This window comes from Paroedura picta, chromosome 5 (genome assembly GCF_049243985.1).
Source record: "Paroedura picta isolate Pp20150507F chromosome 5, Ppicta_v3.0, whole genome shotgun sequence".
Taxonomy (NCBI): domain Eukaryota; kingdom Metazoa; phylum Chordata; class Lepidosauria; order Squamata; family Gekkonidae; genus Paroedura; species Paroedura picta.
In genome coordinates, this window is record NC_135373.1 from 18841382 (window position 1) to 18858630 (window position 17249).

General features: G+C 45.7%; 1 protein-coding gene across 1 annotated transcript; it reads right to left on the reverse strand.

The window, feature by feature from the left end:
- Positions 1 to 242: 242 nt before the first annotated feature.
- LOC143838843 (phospholipase A2 inhibitor and Ly6/PLAUR domain-containing protein-like) lies at positions 243 to 17035 on the reverse strand. The gene is made up of 5 exons (XM_077340752.1): positions 16959 to 17035; positions 13053 to 13172; positions 10617 to 10766; positions 3948 to 4091; positions 243 to 451 (listed from the first exon to the last, which is right to left on the reverse strand). The coding sequence occupies exons 1-5, from the start codon at positions 17005 to 17007 to the stop codon at positions 243 to 245; spliced, it is 672 nt and encodes a 223-aa protein (XP_077196867.1). The 5' UTR covers positions 17008 to 17035.
- Between the last annotated feature and the right edge of the window lie 214 nt (positions 17036 to 17249).

The window sequence follows — 17249 nt, forward strand, 5'->3', positions numbered from 1 at the left end:
ATCATAGATATTGCTTGAAAAGATCATTTATTTGTATTATAATTCAGTGAAAATTGACCCATTCTCCAGTTTTTATTTAGCTAGAGGCCCCCAATCCAAAATTTCTGCCCGCTTTCTTTGCCCTTTGGCAACCCATTCACCTCCACCCTTGTTAAGAAGAGGGCCAGGATGTTCAAATCACTTAGTTTCTGGCTTTCTTCCCCATTCCCATAAATTGTGTAATATGCAGCTATGCAGCATTGCTACCCTGGCAAGGGAAGGGTGGTGTTGCCCGGTGTGCTATTGGTCAGTGGGCCTCCCAACATGGTGGCATTCTTACATTCCAGGCTAGTGACAGTGATCATGATTGCATTGTTAGCACTTCCTACTTTCACGGGTTGGTAGTTACATGTGTTTGGCGTAGTGCATCCCTGGAAAGCAATATCTTGCGAAAAGGGGAGAGGTGAAAGACCTGTAAGAGGAAAAAAAGGAAGAACATCCACATAAGTCAAGTCAAGTCTTTATTATTACGGTACTAGACCAGTAGTCAAATTACAAGGTACATAAAAACATCTGGCATTAACAAGATAAAAGAATCATCAATGACTTAAATATTATAAAAGATAAAACATTCCAGCTATAAGAATCATTCTGGTTTTAAAACTCACAAGCATTCTCTCAAGCAATTGAGACTATGGTGTAAACTGCACGGAGCTTTTATTCCAACCCCAGATCGATTCAGCCCCTGTCCTCTACACAGAGTGTGATTTCCGTTTGGATTTGGGGCAATTTAAATTTTCCTTCTGCAGCAAGAAGGATTGATCTGGAGTGACCCTACCTTTATTGTGCTTTATCTTGGAGTGCTTTTAATCCTGAATATATTCAGAAAATGGCATTGTTTTGAATCTGGGCCCTCCTCCGTGGTAGAGGACCCGTGATTGGCTACAGGTGGTCATGTGACAAGCCTGCCTTAAAGAAGAAGCCCCTAAGTTCTCTCAACTTCTGTCGGCCTTGGATTTTTTTTTGTGCCTTCTTCGTCCCCCCCCCCCCCCTTCAAGAAAAGAAAGGTTTTTTTCCCTCCCTACTCTGACTTCTTGGATCCTCTCCCCCCCCTTCAAGAAAACAAAGAAAGAGTCTCCCGCAGGGCCCGTTGCTCTCCTGGGAGCTCATTCCACCAGGTAGGGGCCAGGACCAAATGGATTCTTTTGGCACTGAGCATGCCTTTTAATTCAGTGGTCCCCAACCCACGGGCTGCGGCCCGGTGTCGGGCAGCGAAGGCCATGGCACCGGGCTGCGGCTCCCTCTCCCCACCCCCCCGCAGTAAAAAACTTCCCAGGGCGCAAGCTTGCGGCCCGGGAAGCTTCTTACTGCGGGAGGGGGGGAGAGGGAATCAGGGCCGCGCCCGCACATGCACAGCATGCGCAGGCGGGCAGTTGCCCTGCCGGTCCCCAGCCTCAAAAAGGTTGGAAACCACTGTTTTAAGGGGTCTGTGTCATCTTCTTGAACTGAAAAAGGGTATTTTGAGCTCCTTGTATCCTGATGACTTTTTTTTTAAAGCCAAGAGTGATGGAGAGAGATTGTCACTAGGTTGCGCGTTCCAGTGAGCTTCGGCAAGTATTGAAGCCCAAGTCGGCCAGCGCTGTGGCATGGAGGGGAGGGGTGGTGCCAGTGATGTTATGCTAGCCGGCTGGTGCGCTGGCACCACCCCTCCCCTCCGCACCACGGCACTGGCTACCTTGGGCTTCGGTACTCACCGAAATAGACAAAGTGTTCCAGAAGGCACAACCCTAATTAGAGAATCATAGAATCACAGAATCATAGAGTTGGAAAGGGCCATACAGGCCATCTAGTCCAACCCCCTACTCAGCGCAGGATCAGCCCAAAGCATCCTAAAGCATCCTAATTGTCACATATGCTTGTTTTGAGATTTCCCAATTTCAGCTGTCTCCTCACCCAACTAACAGTTCCCACCTCCCAAATAAATCATGGTGCAATGCTAGGTAGAAGAGAATATTTAGGAACAATCAATTTGAACAACAAGCCAAAAAGACTTCCAGACGCTCAACAGGAGAACGCCCCACCACATATGAACAGGAACCTGTTTCTACATCTCTCGGATACTAGGGGTGTAGATAGGCCAAGAGAATCATATGATTCTATGATATGAGAGCAGATGTACATGCATCCCTGGAATCTGGCCACTGAGATCCAAGCGGTTTTGGCAGCTGATCTGTCACGTGCTCTCTCCTGCATCTGGGAGAGGTAGAGTAGTAATCTGTAAAGTGGAATGGCTGTCACCTGATCACTCATAGTTTGTTAGTGCTTGAACAGCTTGTTTTTGTTGAAATATGCAAAATTGGTAGTGTGCATGATTGAACAGAATATGGGGAATGTCCTGCGGGGCATTGGAGGAAATGCAATTATAGCTGTGTTGGTCTGAAGCAGCACAACAAATTTAGAGTCCAGCGGCCCCTTTAAGACCAAGTTTTATTCAAACTATGAGCCTTTGTGTGCACACAGACTTCCTCGGATACAATAAAAATATTTTATTCTTTTATATGCCGCTACGTGCTTTGCCTATTTAGAATCTGCTGACATTTTTCTCTCTTTTCAAAGGTGCCTGGGAAGGATTGAAGGATCAACGTACCCCGTTTATCCCCGAGTAGCCCGGATACATTAATTAATTTTATTTATATACTGCTCCTCTTGAACTGGCCATCTTGGGGCAGTGTACAACATTAAATACATTGTTACAAAAATATTACTGTAAACAGATTGCTGCTGGGGGGTAAACGGTAATGACTGGGGAAGGCACTGGCAAACCACCCCGTATTGAGTCTGCCATGAAAACGCTGGAGGGCGTCACCCCAAGGGTCAGACATGACCTGGTGCTTGCACAGGGGATACCTTTACCTTTACGTTTAAACAGTTAATCTAGAATTTAAAACCATTTAACAACAAGTTTTTGCTGTGACTGAATTTGTTAAGAGAAGAAGAAGAGGAAGAAGAAGAAGAAGAAGAGTTGGTTCTTATATGCTGCTTTTCTCTACCTGAAGGAGACTCAAAGCTGCTAACAGTTGCCTTCCCTTTCCTCTCCCCACAACAGGCACCCTGTGAGGTGGGTGAGGCTGAGAGAACCCTGAAATCACCAATCGGTTTTATCAGTGCCGTGGCAAGCCCAAGGCCACCCAGCTATTTGCATGTGGGGGAGCGCAGAATTGAACCCGGCTCGCCAGATTAGAAGTCTGCACTCCTAACCACTACACCAAACAGTTCCAGGGGAGAGTTGTGGAGGGGAGGGCATGTTGGCAGTGCTAGAATTGTGCATGATTCAGCAATTAGTAGAGCTTTTGCTGTCTGGGTGCTCTTTCATATTCAGCAATACCAGACATTCCCAAAGGTGAATGACTTTGACCCAGAAACTGTAACAGGTACAAAATGCAACTGCACTGAGAAACCCTCGGGTTGTGAGTGTCCTTAGGATTGTGGGTGTCCTGCATTGTGCGGGGGTTGGACTAGATGGCCCAGGAGATCTCTCCCAACTGTTATTCTATGATTTTATTCCAGGATTCTATGAAACCATGGAGGACCCATATTTGACCTGTCCTCCAACAGCTGCACTGGTTATTGGTTGAATTCTGGATCAAGTTCAAGGTTTTGAGGTTGACCTTCAAGACCCTACACCAGGGGCAGTCAAACTGCGGCCCTCCAGATGTCCATGGACTACAATTCCCAGGAGCCCCTGGCAGGGGCTCATGGGAATTGTAGTCCATGGACATCTGGAGGACCACAGGTTGACTACCCCTGATATAAACCATGTGTTAGGAGTACGACTACAGACATTTGGAAAAACATTCAATTATTATACATTATAAGATCTGACCTGGGGGTTTGCACATGCATGGTTTATTTTTGCAGAAATCAAAGAAATAGCTATCCATATTCTACATATATAAAAAGCTACTCACTTGTACTAATGGAGCCAGAAAAACGGAGGCATTGATTCTCCTTGCCGGTGCAGGGGACTGATATCGTTGGCTGGCAGTTTCTCGACCCAAGGGAATAGCAGCCTGGACACTTCTGCCCATTGGGAATCAAGTTCATGTTCGGCACTGAAAAAAGCAACTCTGAATGTTGGTTCAGCATTTCACCACACATTATTTAACATTTACTGAAATTATTACGCATTTGTCCCTTCATAGGAGAAAGTAACTTGTGTTGTGTCTGTAGATCCACTAAGGATCTTGAGGTCTGAGGCAGGATCATATCCTAGACTTCAATCAGCCAATGCACAGCTTAATCTGGACTGCCGGATCCAGTCAGTTTAAATGGCTGTTGATTAGTAGCACACACTGGCAGGAAGATATATTGTGTTATATATAAGTTGGGGATTTTGCAGGGGTTGTTTGCTTCAATTTTGGTTCAGTATTTACCTCTTGTGCCATCATTCTGGGTTCACAATAAAGAGCTGAAATGACTTCCCAGTGCCCTGGGTGGAGTCTGCACGGGGCTTTCTATCCAGTCCCACTCTGAATAAATCCCTGCCATCTACACTGAATTTGATTTCCAGTTTGATTTCAGGTGCTTTTAATTTTCCCTCTGCCGTGGTAACACTACCTTCCCCCCATGATACCCAGGAGTGGATATAACTTGGTATAATCGATCAAGCCGCTCTGAGGGCTCCCAATATTAAAGTGTGGATCTGTGCTTTGCCATATTTACGTCTTCCCCACTGAGGTAGAGAATCAGTCTGTCCTTGATTGGCTGGGTGCCAGTTCAAGGACTTCCTAGTTCCTGGTTGCAAGACTTTCCGCCCAAGATTTATTTCCCCCCTCCTTTGGGAATCTTTTTTAAAGTGACTATGCTCCAGAATCCCACACTTCTCTCAGCAGAGATTTGCCACATTCTATGAGGCTGCTGCTATCTTAGTTCAGCTTGGCTTACCTCCCCCCCCTTGCCCACCCGCCCGCCTGCCCTTTCAGGAAAGGAAAGAGATGAGCAGCCTCATGCTCAAGTGCAGAAGGCTTTCTGTTTCAATTCGGGGGGACAAAGCAGAAAGACTCACATCCAAACCTATTTGAATTCAGCAGGACTGACAACGGGAAAAAAGTGCAGAATCAACCCTAGTCTCTGTACCCATAGATCTAACACTGGCGATGAGAATGGGATTGCGATGCTAAGTAACGTGCACAGGTAAGCAATCACTGAAATCACTGCTATGGATTGTCTTCTGAGGGAGGATAAACTGACTGAAATCACACCTTCTGTTTGGTGCCAACTAACATGGATGATGTGATGACTGGAGAGCAAGCTCAATCATGAATAGAAGTCATGGCCACCATGGGTCATATCAAGTCTTTTGACCCCAGCTGTGCAGTCAGATGGGCATCATATCAGATGGACTTTAATGGACTTTTAATGGGGTTTCAAGATGTTGTAACCCGCCACGAGCCGCAAGGGAGTGGCGGGGAATAAATCGAATAATAATAATAATAATAATAATAATAATAATAATAATAATAATAATAATAATAATAATAATAATAATAATAATAATAATAATAATAATAATAAAGATGCACCTGAGTTGCTATCTCATCAACAATGGCATCGCCAATAGTGAGGGAAAGCGAACTGTGTTCCTAAGTGTCTGTGAACCTACCACCATTGACCTCTCCCAGGACCAGCTCAGCTGGACTAACGTCAAGTCTGTTGACCTCATAGTGATACTCCACTGCCTGTGGGAGTACTCAACTCATAGCTAGGAGAAATCGACAGTCGCCACACATTCTACCAGCATATTTAATGGAGATGAAACCATAGGTGCCTTCATTTTTGTGTTGTCTACCACGGTCCATGACTGCCAGTTCATAAATTTGGAGGAGTTGCTACAGGACTGCCTGGTGTCTGGCCTCTGGGATGAACACACACAATGCTGCCTGTTTGCTAGAAAGGCCTCACCTCAAGACTGAGCTGGAAGAAGCCATCACAGCTGAGACAGCTGCGTGCAGCACCTGCACCGTGTGCAACCAGAGTCTTCCGCAACATACAGAAGCACACCACAAGGTTGTCCACAAGCAGGACTATGAGAACAGTGAGGAAGAGGACACTGAAGTTGGATGCACCCAATTTGCCACACATGTGAGACAGTGCCACCAACCAGCATCCTCCTATGACCCCCGCTATCATCTCTGACAACAGGGCTCAGTTTACCTCATCTGAGGTCAAGGACTCCCTGGTGGCCCTCATTTGGCACATCACCTTGGCTCCCTTCCATCCATCTACAAATGGCCAGGCTGAGTGGATGGAACACACCACCAAGGAAGTGCTCTCTTGAATGTCACAGTGGGTTGCAAACATCCCTGCCCACCAGCATATCAACCCAATGACTGCCACTGGGAAGAGTTCAGAGGAGCTGCTCATAAACCAGAGGCTGACAACTCTCCTGGACCAACTGCACCCAGACCATGATGCCTCCAGAGGATCCAGCCAGGTGGACACAGCCACCCTTCTTTTCTCTGCACTGGACAACCCGTTTACATCTGAGACTATGGCCCCAGCCCTGCCTGGATTCCAGCAATGGTCACCAGGCTATTGGATCCACCTCCCTGCAGGTCCAGTTGTTGGATGGCCGCCCACTTTGCTGCCACATGAACCAGGTACAGCATTATGACTCTGGGCCTTTCTGCTCTTAGGATCCAGCCAACATGGCTTCACTGGTTATGGTCAGAAGTGTCAGCCCCTGAAGAGCAGCTGGCTGCTGAGCCAACACCCAACATCTTGGCAGCCCAACTGGCAGCGCAAGACACCACAGGACCGGCCTCTGCTCCAAAGCTGTGGAGGTGCACATGGACTTATAGCACAACCCTGGTCCCTCCAGGACTTTGGACACCATCTGTTAAGTGACTATCTTGGGGGGGGGGGGGGGAGGGGGTTGTTGTGTCTATAGATCTGCCAAGAACTGAGCTTGAGGTCCGAGGCAGGATCTTATCCTGCACTTTAATCAGTCATATGCCTGGCTTGATACCAACTCCCAGTGAGTTTGAATAGAAGCTTAGCGTGTACAGGCGGGAAGATATATTGTGTCATTTTATATATACATTGGGGATTTTGGAGGGGTTGTCGGGATCTGGTTTGGTTCAGTTTTTGCCTCTTGTGCCATCATACTGGGATCACAATAAAGAGCTGAAGTGAACTCTCAGGGCACTTCCGCACATTGAAAAAATAGTGTTATGCCAGGGTAATGGAGTAATGGTAAAAATTACCATGCCTCCAGCCATTTCTCACTTTCTTTCTGTCTTGCTTCCATCTGCCACCTTTTCATGGTTCTTGCACTTCTCATGCCTGCTTGAAATGGCGGAAGAGAGCAGTGTACCTTACATGCGACTCTCTTTTGCTTGTCAATCAAGCCAGGCAATCTATCTCCTTTCTCAATGTTTTAAAGGGCCTGCGACGTCTGCTAATTTTTAAAAAAACCCAATCCTTCTCCAATGAAACACCTATGCATCTAATCATAGATGCATCGTGCTTTTAGAAAGCCACCCTTTATGGAATCATGAGTCTTGAATCTTTTAAAAATTAATCTTGTTCCTAATTTTTTTTGGGGGGGCGGTCTTTAGAAAAGCTTGCTTTGTGTTTAAACTGTGGGTAAAAAATTATTTTTGGCTTTGCCCACACAAAGATTTCAGATTTCACTGCTCGATCCCTAGAGCTTTTTATAAGTGAAGGATGAGGAAAAAGGAAACATGAAATAAAGTAAGAATAAAGAGAGCAAACGACAGGTAGTCAGGAACACAACACTACACTGCAGAGGACTAGGATTTGAGCTCTGTCCTGGAAAACTCCAGGGATGTTGTTATGATTGCTGGTTCAGCTGTTATTCACCAGGCAGGAATTAATTGACTGGTTGTCTAACTGGTCAGTCCCTCTTTGTATCTGTTTGTAGGGTCTTGGGAATACTAGTAGCCATCCAAACCAGAATACCAGCTGATAAGTGTTAAATTGGGAAGCTGATCTTCTGCTGGGGAACTGTTGCCATTCCCCTGGCCAAGTACTTTTCTTTTGGTGTTGGGGTGGTGTTACGAGGGGAAATGCTCAGCTGATTGCACAGATCAGATGAAAGGCAGGTTCATCTGACTTCCCAGCCTTCTCAGTGTTGGAAATTGCTATGTGCATAATTGAGCAGAATATAAAGTTTGTCCTGCAGGGGGCAACAGAGAATATGCATATTTAGCATAGATCGAATAGGAACTTCCTGATGTTTTTCAAATTATTCTCTAAGGTGTCCACTGAGACTTCCTGTTTTTGAGTGTACTTCCTCCCTGCTTGCTGCCAGAACAGTTGAACAACAGAAGAATGACTGAAGACAACTGTTAAACTGTAGGCCTCTTAGCTCTTCCTTTCTAAGCCCAGCTCTTTCTTTTATGAAAAAAATATTTAATTTTTTAAGCAGGTGATGTGTGGGAGCTGATCCAAGATGGAAATGAGGCAGACATCACGGCTGTGTAACTTTTTCCGCAAGTAACTTTTATCTGAGTTCATTGGCAGGCTGGTGCTTTACCCTCCCTGCATATTTAGACACTGCCAAGATATAGTGCATTTGGGGCAGGGTAGCTCAGAAGCCCAGATGATTCCCTTGCTTTCTTCCTTAAAGTAATTTCACAGGGCACATTATTTTGTGGGGGAGCACTACACAAAACAAGTTGCATAGGTGAATGAACCATGAGTTATATTGAATACAAGAACAATGCTTCTCTTGTAAAATGTTAGGCTCCTATACCCATTCCAATAGTTAAAAAAACAAAAACAAAAACAGAAGACCTCTAAGAAACGTATGCGGCAAAAGAAGGCTGAGGTTCTGAGTTCAGATTTTTCAGTTCCTGACAGGGTGGCCATAATGGCAATGGTTGGAACGTATGTAATTAGATTACTAGTGTAGTTCATGGGTCACTCACCATCTCCAGCTGTTCTTGTAGAGTAGGGGCTCTCAAAGTAGGCGATATGCCCTCTTGGGGGTGGTTGAAGGAGCCATGTATGCAGTGAGAAATTTGGGGCAGGGGGCAGGGGGTGGGCAGAATTTTGGGGAAGAAGAAGAAGAGTTGGTTCTTGTATGCCGCTTTTCTCTACCCGAAGGAGCCTTCCCTTTCCTCTCCCCACAACAGACACCGTGTGAGGTGGGTGAGGCTGAGAGAGCCCTGATATCACTGCTCAGTCAGAACAGTTTTATCAGCACTGTGGCGAGCCCAAGGTCACCCAGCTGGCTGCATGTGGGGGAATGCAGAATCGAACCCAGCTCGCCAGATTAGAAGCCCGCACTCCTAACCACTACACCAAACTGGCAGCAATCTGACTCTTCTTGCTGCAGCTGTGTTTTCCTAGTGAGAGACATTCCAAGGTGACTTGCCTTTGCTTGTCCCTGGGTAGTAGCACCCCTGGACTTCCTTGGTGGTCTTCTATCCCAGTGCTGACCAGGGCTAGCCCTGCCTAGCGTCTGAAAGAAAACAGCAGCTTCAGAAGGTGGGCTGGAGGGGATCATATTTCTGATGAGCTCCTTCCCCTCCTCAGCCTCAGTCCTTCCCAGGCCCCACTCCAGATCTCCAGAAATTTCTTAATCGAGGGTTGGCAACACATCCCCCAAAATCTCCATCTTTGAGAGGCCGGAGAAGCCCTCTCTTGGGTGTAAACTGCACAGAGCTTTTATTCCAACCCCAGATTGATTCAGTCCCTGCCCTCTACACAGAATGCGATTTCCGTTTGGATTTTTGGCGATTTAAATTTTCCTTCTGCAGCAAGAAGGATTGATCCGGAGTGACCCTACCTTTATTGTGTGATATCTCAGACTGCTGAAAATCCTCAATATCCATTTGGAAAAGAAAGCTCCGTGGTAGAGAACCTCTGATAGGCTACACTTGGTCATGTGACACGCTTGCCTTAAAGGAGAAGCCTCTAATTTCTCTCAACTTCTGTCGGTCCTGGATTTTTCCTCCTCTGCCTTTTTCGATCCTCTCCCCCACCGCTCCAAGAAAAGAAAGAGGCTCCCTGCTTGGCTCCTCTCCCCCCCCCTCAAGAAAAGAAAGAAAGACGCTTGACTCCCCCCCACCTTCTGAACTACCTTAACCACTTGCAGAAGACTTTCCTGTTTCAATGGGGAGGGGGGGGGAGAGGACGAATCGAGTTCAAAGCGATCTGAATTCAACAGGATTGACAATGGAATAAAGAAAGTAAGTGCAGACTCTGCCCTGGTTGCTCCTGGCCATGGGATTTTCTATTTCTTACCCTCCCTCCCTCTCTCTCTCTTACTCCCCCCTCTTCCCCCCCCCTCAAAAAGACATGTAGGCAATATAGTGCACTTTGAATTTACAGTAGCCCTAAAACCAGGTGTGTATTCATGTTTGTGTGCCTGGGGTCACTAAGGATGTAGCCTGGGAGCCAAGGTGGTTGCAGCCCAAAAACCAATAGTGATTTGGGAACCACTATTGTAGAGCATGAAAGTTTAACTAGGGTTGAAGGGAGGATTTTGCCCCCTATGTTGCCGTGCCCTCAATCATCATTCTGTCATTTTCATCGTTGAAATGCATGGTACTGAGACGGAAGAGAACCAGAGTTTTCACAGCTTCTGAAAATATGCAGATACTTACACTGAAGAGTGCCTTTATTGCAAAGGTCCGTTTTGCAACAAGTCGCTGTTATCTGACCATATGTATTCTGCAGTGTGGTTATGCTGTAGGAGCCTGGTTTACACATTGCCGATGACACACAATACTTGGTAAAGAATGTGGGTAAAAGCACTGCGGGAAGGAATCAGAAACAAGGTGCTGAGGTAAAAAAGTTTGGCCCCATTATCTCTTAATATAACTGTTTGTGCCATTCTCAATATTGTATGTTGGGTGATGATTTTGAAACATAGAAATACGGAAAACATAGATTTTGCCCAGCAGATACTTATAGCATAATTTATGCTGTGAAGGAGGAGGAGGAGCACAAAAGGGGCAATTTTAAATTCAGTGCTTTGGCAGGCACTTGGGTTGGGGTCTAGAGGTAATTACTTCATCAGGGGTACCATACTAAGCACGTCTGCTCAGAATTATCTGTTCCACTTAATATTTCTAGTATTGCTTTAGAGCAGTGGTCCCCAACCTTTTTGAGGCTGGGAACCGGCAGGGCAACTGCCCGCCTGCGCATGCCATGCATGCGCGGCCGCACCCGCGCATCACGCATGTGTGGCAGCGCCGCGCATGCGCCATGTGTAGCCGAAATCGCGCATGCGTGGCCGCGGCCCTGATTCCCTCTCCCCCCCTCCCGCAGTAAGAAGCTTCCCGGGCCGCAAGCTTGCGGCCTGGGAAGTTTTTTACTGCGGGGGGGGGGCGGGGAGAGGGAGCCGCGGCCTGGCGCCATGGCCTTTGCTGCCCGGCACTGGGCCACGGCCCGTGGGTTGGGGACCACTGCTTTAGAGGAGCAGCGTGTCTCAGCTGTCCCTTACAGCAGCAGTAGCAAAGACCAACTAGCACCCTCTGTCTCCCCCCCCCACCCGGATGGGTTACTGAGGGGTGGTATAGAAAGGTTTGAGCTTTTCTTTTTTGCCGTATCTTGTTTTATTGTGTTTTTTTATTGTGCTTGTCAATTGTATATATTCTTGTTTTTATGGGTTTTACTGTACACTTACATTATGTGTTGTAACTCGCCTTAAGCCTTCAAGAAGAGGTGAGTAAGAAATCCATATAATAATAATAATAATAAATGCCACTCTGCACTTAACACCCAATCAGGGTGGCTGTCCCGCCCCTGAGTGGCTCCTCCTCCAACCAGCTTGCCTGTCTGTCCAGTGGCTAGCCAATCGCCTTCCATCCCCCACCCCTGACCACCCCCTCCTCCTCCTTTAACTTTCCTCTGAGGCTTGGAGGCTGCCCCTGCCAATGAGTTTCATGACAGCTGCCTGCAGCCTTTCCAGGTCCTTGGGGAAGGAGGAAGCCATCTGCAGAGTTCTTCCACTCCACCCCGCTAATGTAGTGCCTGTTGGATTCCTGAATGCAACGGCCTTTGCTCCTAGTCTATTAATAAATTGCCAAGGGAGTAGACTAATCCTGGGCTATAAGCATCCTTTCCCTGAATCAAAGAAGTGATTAGCTATTCAGCATTTACCGCATTTCCGGTTTGCATACATTGAGACATTGCAAATAACTATCAGCCATAACTTGCACAGGAGCTATTGGTATTGGGGCCCTGTGAGACATCAAACATTTCTGAAGGATCTGTAAGATGGAGTTGTTCCACCAGGCCTATTGTTGAGGCCCATACAACGGGCCTTGCCAAGCAAAAATATACATCAAATAAGACCAACTAGCTTTAGAGGGGTGAGCAGTATATCCCCCCCCCTTAATGGAACTGAATGCCCCTATGCTGCTTAATAATGCATACCCGGGTACGTGGCCTCCTAACTGGAGGGCCTGAATGGTTTCCGGGTGGTGCGGGCGGCTCCTGGAGGTGGGCACTCCAGGGGCCAGGCCAATCCGGATGTGCCCAGCTTTGCAGCCCCGAGACCCGGACAGTGCTGCCATTTCAAAAATATATAGAGGAACTGTGGTAAGGATGTGTATGTGCATGAGGGTTCATTTCCTGGAAGGGCTAATTAGAATCCAGATGTATTAGTAATTGAGTAAAAAAAAACAACCCAGCAACGATTGGATTGGATTAACAGTAGCAAATTAGGAAACAGCTCATTCCTTAATGAAATGACATGTCTATTAATTTTTATTATCCATATTATTGAACACAGGATTATTGAGCATGAATGTTTATATCCAGGATTAAATTTTGTTGGTCATAAAGTTGCCCCTGGTCTCAAATTATGTTCTCATGCATCAGTCACACTTGCTGCTCTCTTTAATAGGGCTTATTCTGAGCTCTGAGGGGCCCCCTGTCAGTGTATCCGAGGTATCTGTGCTGAAATTAGTTCGTGAGCAGCCCTGCACAGAGACACCAAATTATGAGCGGGGCCTGATTAGTCCTCTGCTAATGTTAGAGAGAATACTGGAAAGATAAGCTACTTCTTATGCAGATATCCTTTTTTTACTCACGCAATGTAGTTATTGCAGTTTGGGTAATGCAAGTATCTTCACCACGTATACATTGTTGAATTGAAGAATCATCACATGGCCCTGTCGTGCTGAAACATGAGTAACATTGCAGGGATGCCCCTGCAAACAGAGAAGAGAGAGAATCCATTCCAGATTCATCATTCATATGACCTTTGACTAAGCACACCGTTTCTTCCTTTTAGAACAACAGCATTAGGATGCACCTGATCTTGAAGTTAATTGAAGATTGCAAGGAGCTTGGGAAAGCAAGAGAGAATCCAAATCCTATGGCAAAAGTTGCATAGGAATTTCATTTTGAAAGAAATTTAATTTCATATATCCTTTGGACAACATCAAATTTATTTGTAATAAACCAGACATTCACCACCCCTTTTGGTTACGACATGGAGGATCAGTAGATACAAGCAAAATACCTCCTGCAGTTGCTCATTTGAAAGGTGAGACACAAGCTACTCTGAGCCAGGTGCCGTTGACAGCTGATGTCCTGACATTTAATGAATGATACCGAAGAAAGTTATGAAACAGGCTTTGTTGTACCGGAATCCTGCTCAGCATGCATTATAGAGAGCTTCTTCTTTGGCTTCCAAAGACTGGACAATAAACAGGACTTCTTAAAAGATTTGGGCTTCGAAATGTGAAAACAGGATGTGGAACAGGATTGCACATGGTATATACAAGGTACAGCAAACTGAAAAGCAAAGCATACTGCGTAACAAGGACATATAGTGGATAGATTCATGCAATTTTTTATGGTGCAAAGAGAGGTAAGTATTTTTAGGTACGGTATCATGTATTTACCATGGGACAAAAGACATCCCTAAATATAACAAACAGCTCATTCTTCACAAATTACATCCTTTTCTTACTTGACGCTGCAGAGATGAAAGACCCGAATACATTTTCAAGATATAGGCTTTGTATATATATTTGCATGAATGAGGATGATGACCAGAGACTCCCTGAAGGGAACTTGAAAGAGGTATTAATTGGCTGCGTGTAGAATATATCTCAAGGAATTTTTACTTTTTGCTGAAATATACATCTTACTGCATGGTATGATTGAATATATCTTAAAGACCTTTATTTTTTGTTATATTGAGGGATGTCGTATGTCCCACGATATAATAATACCCCTCTATTTCCACCATAAACAAGTGTGTGAATATATTCATTTTGTGCCCTTGTGACTCATGATATCTTGTTTTTCAGTTTGTTCTGCTAGTGAAACTAACCAACATGGAGAAAACCTCCTGGATATGCCCATCAAATCCATTCCTATTGTGATCTCTCCTGTTATTGAGTAATGGGATTGGCTTTAGGCATATCAGGTATTGCAGTCAGGTATTGAGCTGAAGTCTTGAGGTCAACTGGAAAAGGTTCTTTGAGATTTGTATATGTATATGTGTGACCAGTTAAAAAGGCACAATGAACTCACAGAAAGACCCACCCTTGAATGATAGTGAGGAGGTTAGCCATAAAAGTGTTAGAGAAATATTCAGGTCCTCTGATCTTTACATGTCTTTTGGTTAAATAAATTAAACCACCCATCCCATCCATTGCATATGATTTTACCAAGGGTGAAGTACGGGGCTCTCCCAGATTTACATCTCATTTCACCCATAAATAGTTTTTGTGTTCTCCTTAGTTTTAATGAATCTACTAGGGACAAAGCCGATTGTATCCAAGAATACAACGGGTGCTAGAGCTTGGCAGTGGGAAGAGGAGGGGGAGGAGTTGTCCAGTCTGTAAGGGCATAGGGTTGAATGTGTGTGATGTGTGGGAGGTTGTAGTGGCATGGTGGCAAATGAGGACATGGGTGTGGAGATATGGGTGTCAAGAATCTGTGGTGTGGAATGTTCATTGAGTATGGGAGAGGACTGGCCTTTGGGAATTGTGGCATAGTGGTTACAGATGAGCTTTCCAGAGCCATATCTTCAAATATGTGAAGGGAAAATCAGACTGGAGATTCTTCTTGGGGGAAGATTACATGGCAACCAATTCCCCCCAGTTCTGCGTCATTTCCCTTCTTGTGTGAATTAGGCCACAGACACTGAAATGCCCCTCTGCCCTAATACATATGGGGTAGTCACAGTACACAGTTGTCCACCTTGTTCCTTCTTTTCCATTTTTTTCACTGTTGATAAAATGTTATGTGCTCACATGCTTCTTTCATGGTTGCTCCTTAGAAGAAGAATGGATTTTTGTACCCTGTTGTTTACTACCCAAAGGAGTCTCAAAGCGGTTTACAAACACTTTTTCCATTTGTCTCCCTACAATAGTCAACCTGTGAGTTATGTGGGGCTGTGAGAGGTCTAAGAGAACTGGGAATGGGCCACAGTGACCCAGCAGGCCTCAGGTGTCTCTAAGCATTTTCTAATTGTCTTCCTTTCCTTTCCCCATAGCAGACTCCCAATGAGGGAGGTGGGGTAGAGAGCCTCACAGGGAAGCTGGCAACCCTAAGAGGAAGACTCTCTGTGCACAGCAGTCTTGACCTTAGTAAGGTTTTTTTATACTGGTTTTTTATTTGCCAGGCCAAGGTTGGAAAAAGTCATTTCAGTTCCCATGTCTCTCCAGCTATTTACTTGTTCACTATTTACAGTTTCAGGCTGTAAATATTTATTTAGATCTTCCTGCATTTTCCAGACTGATGCTGGTCTGCCTGTCTGCGCCCCAGAATACGAACAGTTGCTGGTAAGGGCTGGCCATAACCCATAGCCCAGGAGGGACACTCCTGCACCACTCCCTCCCAATTGCAGGCAAAAATGGCTCATTTGAAGGCTGGACTCTGAGGCATTGTATGATTTTGAAGTCCCACCTCCAAACCTCCAGGAATATTTCCAACCCAGGGGTAGCCAACCTCCAGGTGGGGCCTGGAGAGCTCCTGGAATTACAGCTCACCTGCAGAGCATAAAGATCAGCTCCCCAGGCAGAAAGGGCTACTTTGGACAGGGTTGTGGTAGAGAAGAAACATTTAAGGCTTCCCACACAGGTTGTTGAATTGAAAGACTTGAGGCCTACTGGACAGGGTTGTTGTGCAGATGAAACAGGAGACAAAAGAACCAGTTTCGTCTGCAGAATAACACTGTGCAGTGGCCTCAAATCTGTAGAGAGTTGCAAAGAAGAAAGACTTGCCTGTGTCTAACCCCCGGCCAGAGCAGTATTTTAAGTGAGAAGGGGCTTTTCTACTTTTCATAATGCATGCAATGTGTACCCACCTATTAACTTGGGTCATGAAGGCACTAATACTGATATGTACTTGAAAGTCCATAGCTTTATTTTTCTTGGTAAATAAAGAGCCAGGAGTTTTTTCATCCTCGTTTCTTTCTTTCAAATGAGCAAGGGCTTCTGGTTTTATCTACCCACTTTTGATACTCTCTGTGGCCTCATTTCTCAAGCTTCACACTGCAGCCTGCCAGAACTCCTATCCCCCATCCAAGATTCGTGCCTTGTAGAGATTCTTCCTTTTATCTGGTCCTCTTAATAAAAGGGTAAGAGGATGCTGGGAGGATCTGGGACTCATCATCTACTCACCATTCAGGGAGGCTGTCTCAGCTGTCCCATCCCTGATTTGCTGTCCTTAGCAGGCCTTTTGGTGGTGGCAGTGGGCAGCGAATTCCCTACCAGTGCTCTCCCCCACCATGAAAAGGCCCACCGAAAAGTCCTTTGGGAGGGGGAGGGGGTCCTCAGCCAGCCTGCCCAGGGTGAGGGAGGGGGGACCTAGCACCCATTGTATTCCTTGATGCAATGGGCTTTGCCCCTAATTTGATATAATCCTCCGTTTTTTTGAAAAACTCATGAGGTTCATAGCCTCCAAGCTGTAAGCCACTGCATATTTGCATCTCAGATATAATTATTCAGTTCTCTGGACTTTGAGTTTCTACTCACCTGTAGAGAAGAGGGCCCAAAGCAGGCAAGTGCTTAGGAGTGTCTTCATAGTGCCTGAGAAAGGCAGAACCAGAGAGGTCTTGTATCAGAGATGAATCAAGTAAAGCAGTTTTGCATTGGTATTTATAAGCCAAGGGCAGGAGCCTGAAGGGAACGGATGGGAACAACTGGATGGGTGAGGTGCTGAAGATTATGAGAACTGAGGCTGTGCATTTTCCAGGATGTCACAGTGTAATAGGATATGTGAGACAACCAGCCTTTAAACATTTAAATAAATCCATTAGTACCTCA

Bases quoted from the DNA above. Each gene is read 5' to 3' on its own strand.
- LOC143838843 (XM_077340752.1), bottom strand. From the start codon at position 17,007: ATGAAGACACTCCTAAGCACTTGCCTGCTTTGGGCCCTCTTCTCTACA. The intron at 13,173-16,958 runs GTGAGTAGAAAC...CTCTGTTTGCAG, and splicing joins TTGGGCCCTCTTCTCTACAG to GGGCATCCCTGCAATGTTAC. The intron at 452-3,947 runs GTGAGTAGCTTT...TTCCTCTTACAG, and splicing joins TTCTGGCTCCATTAGTACAA to GTCTTTCACCTCTCCCCTTT.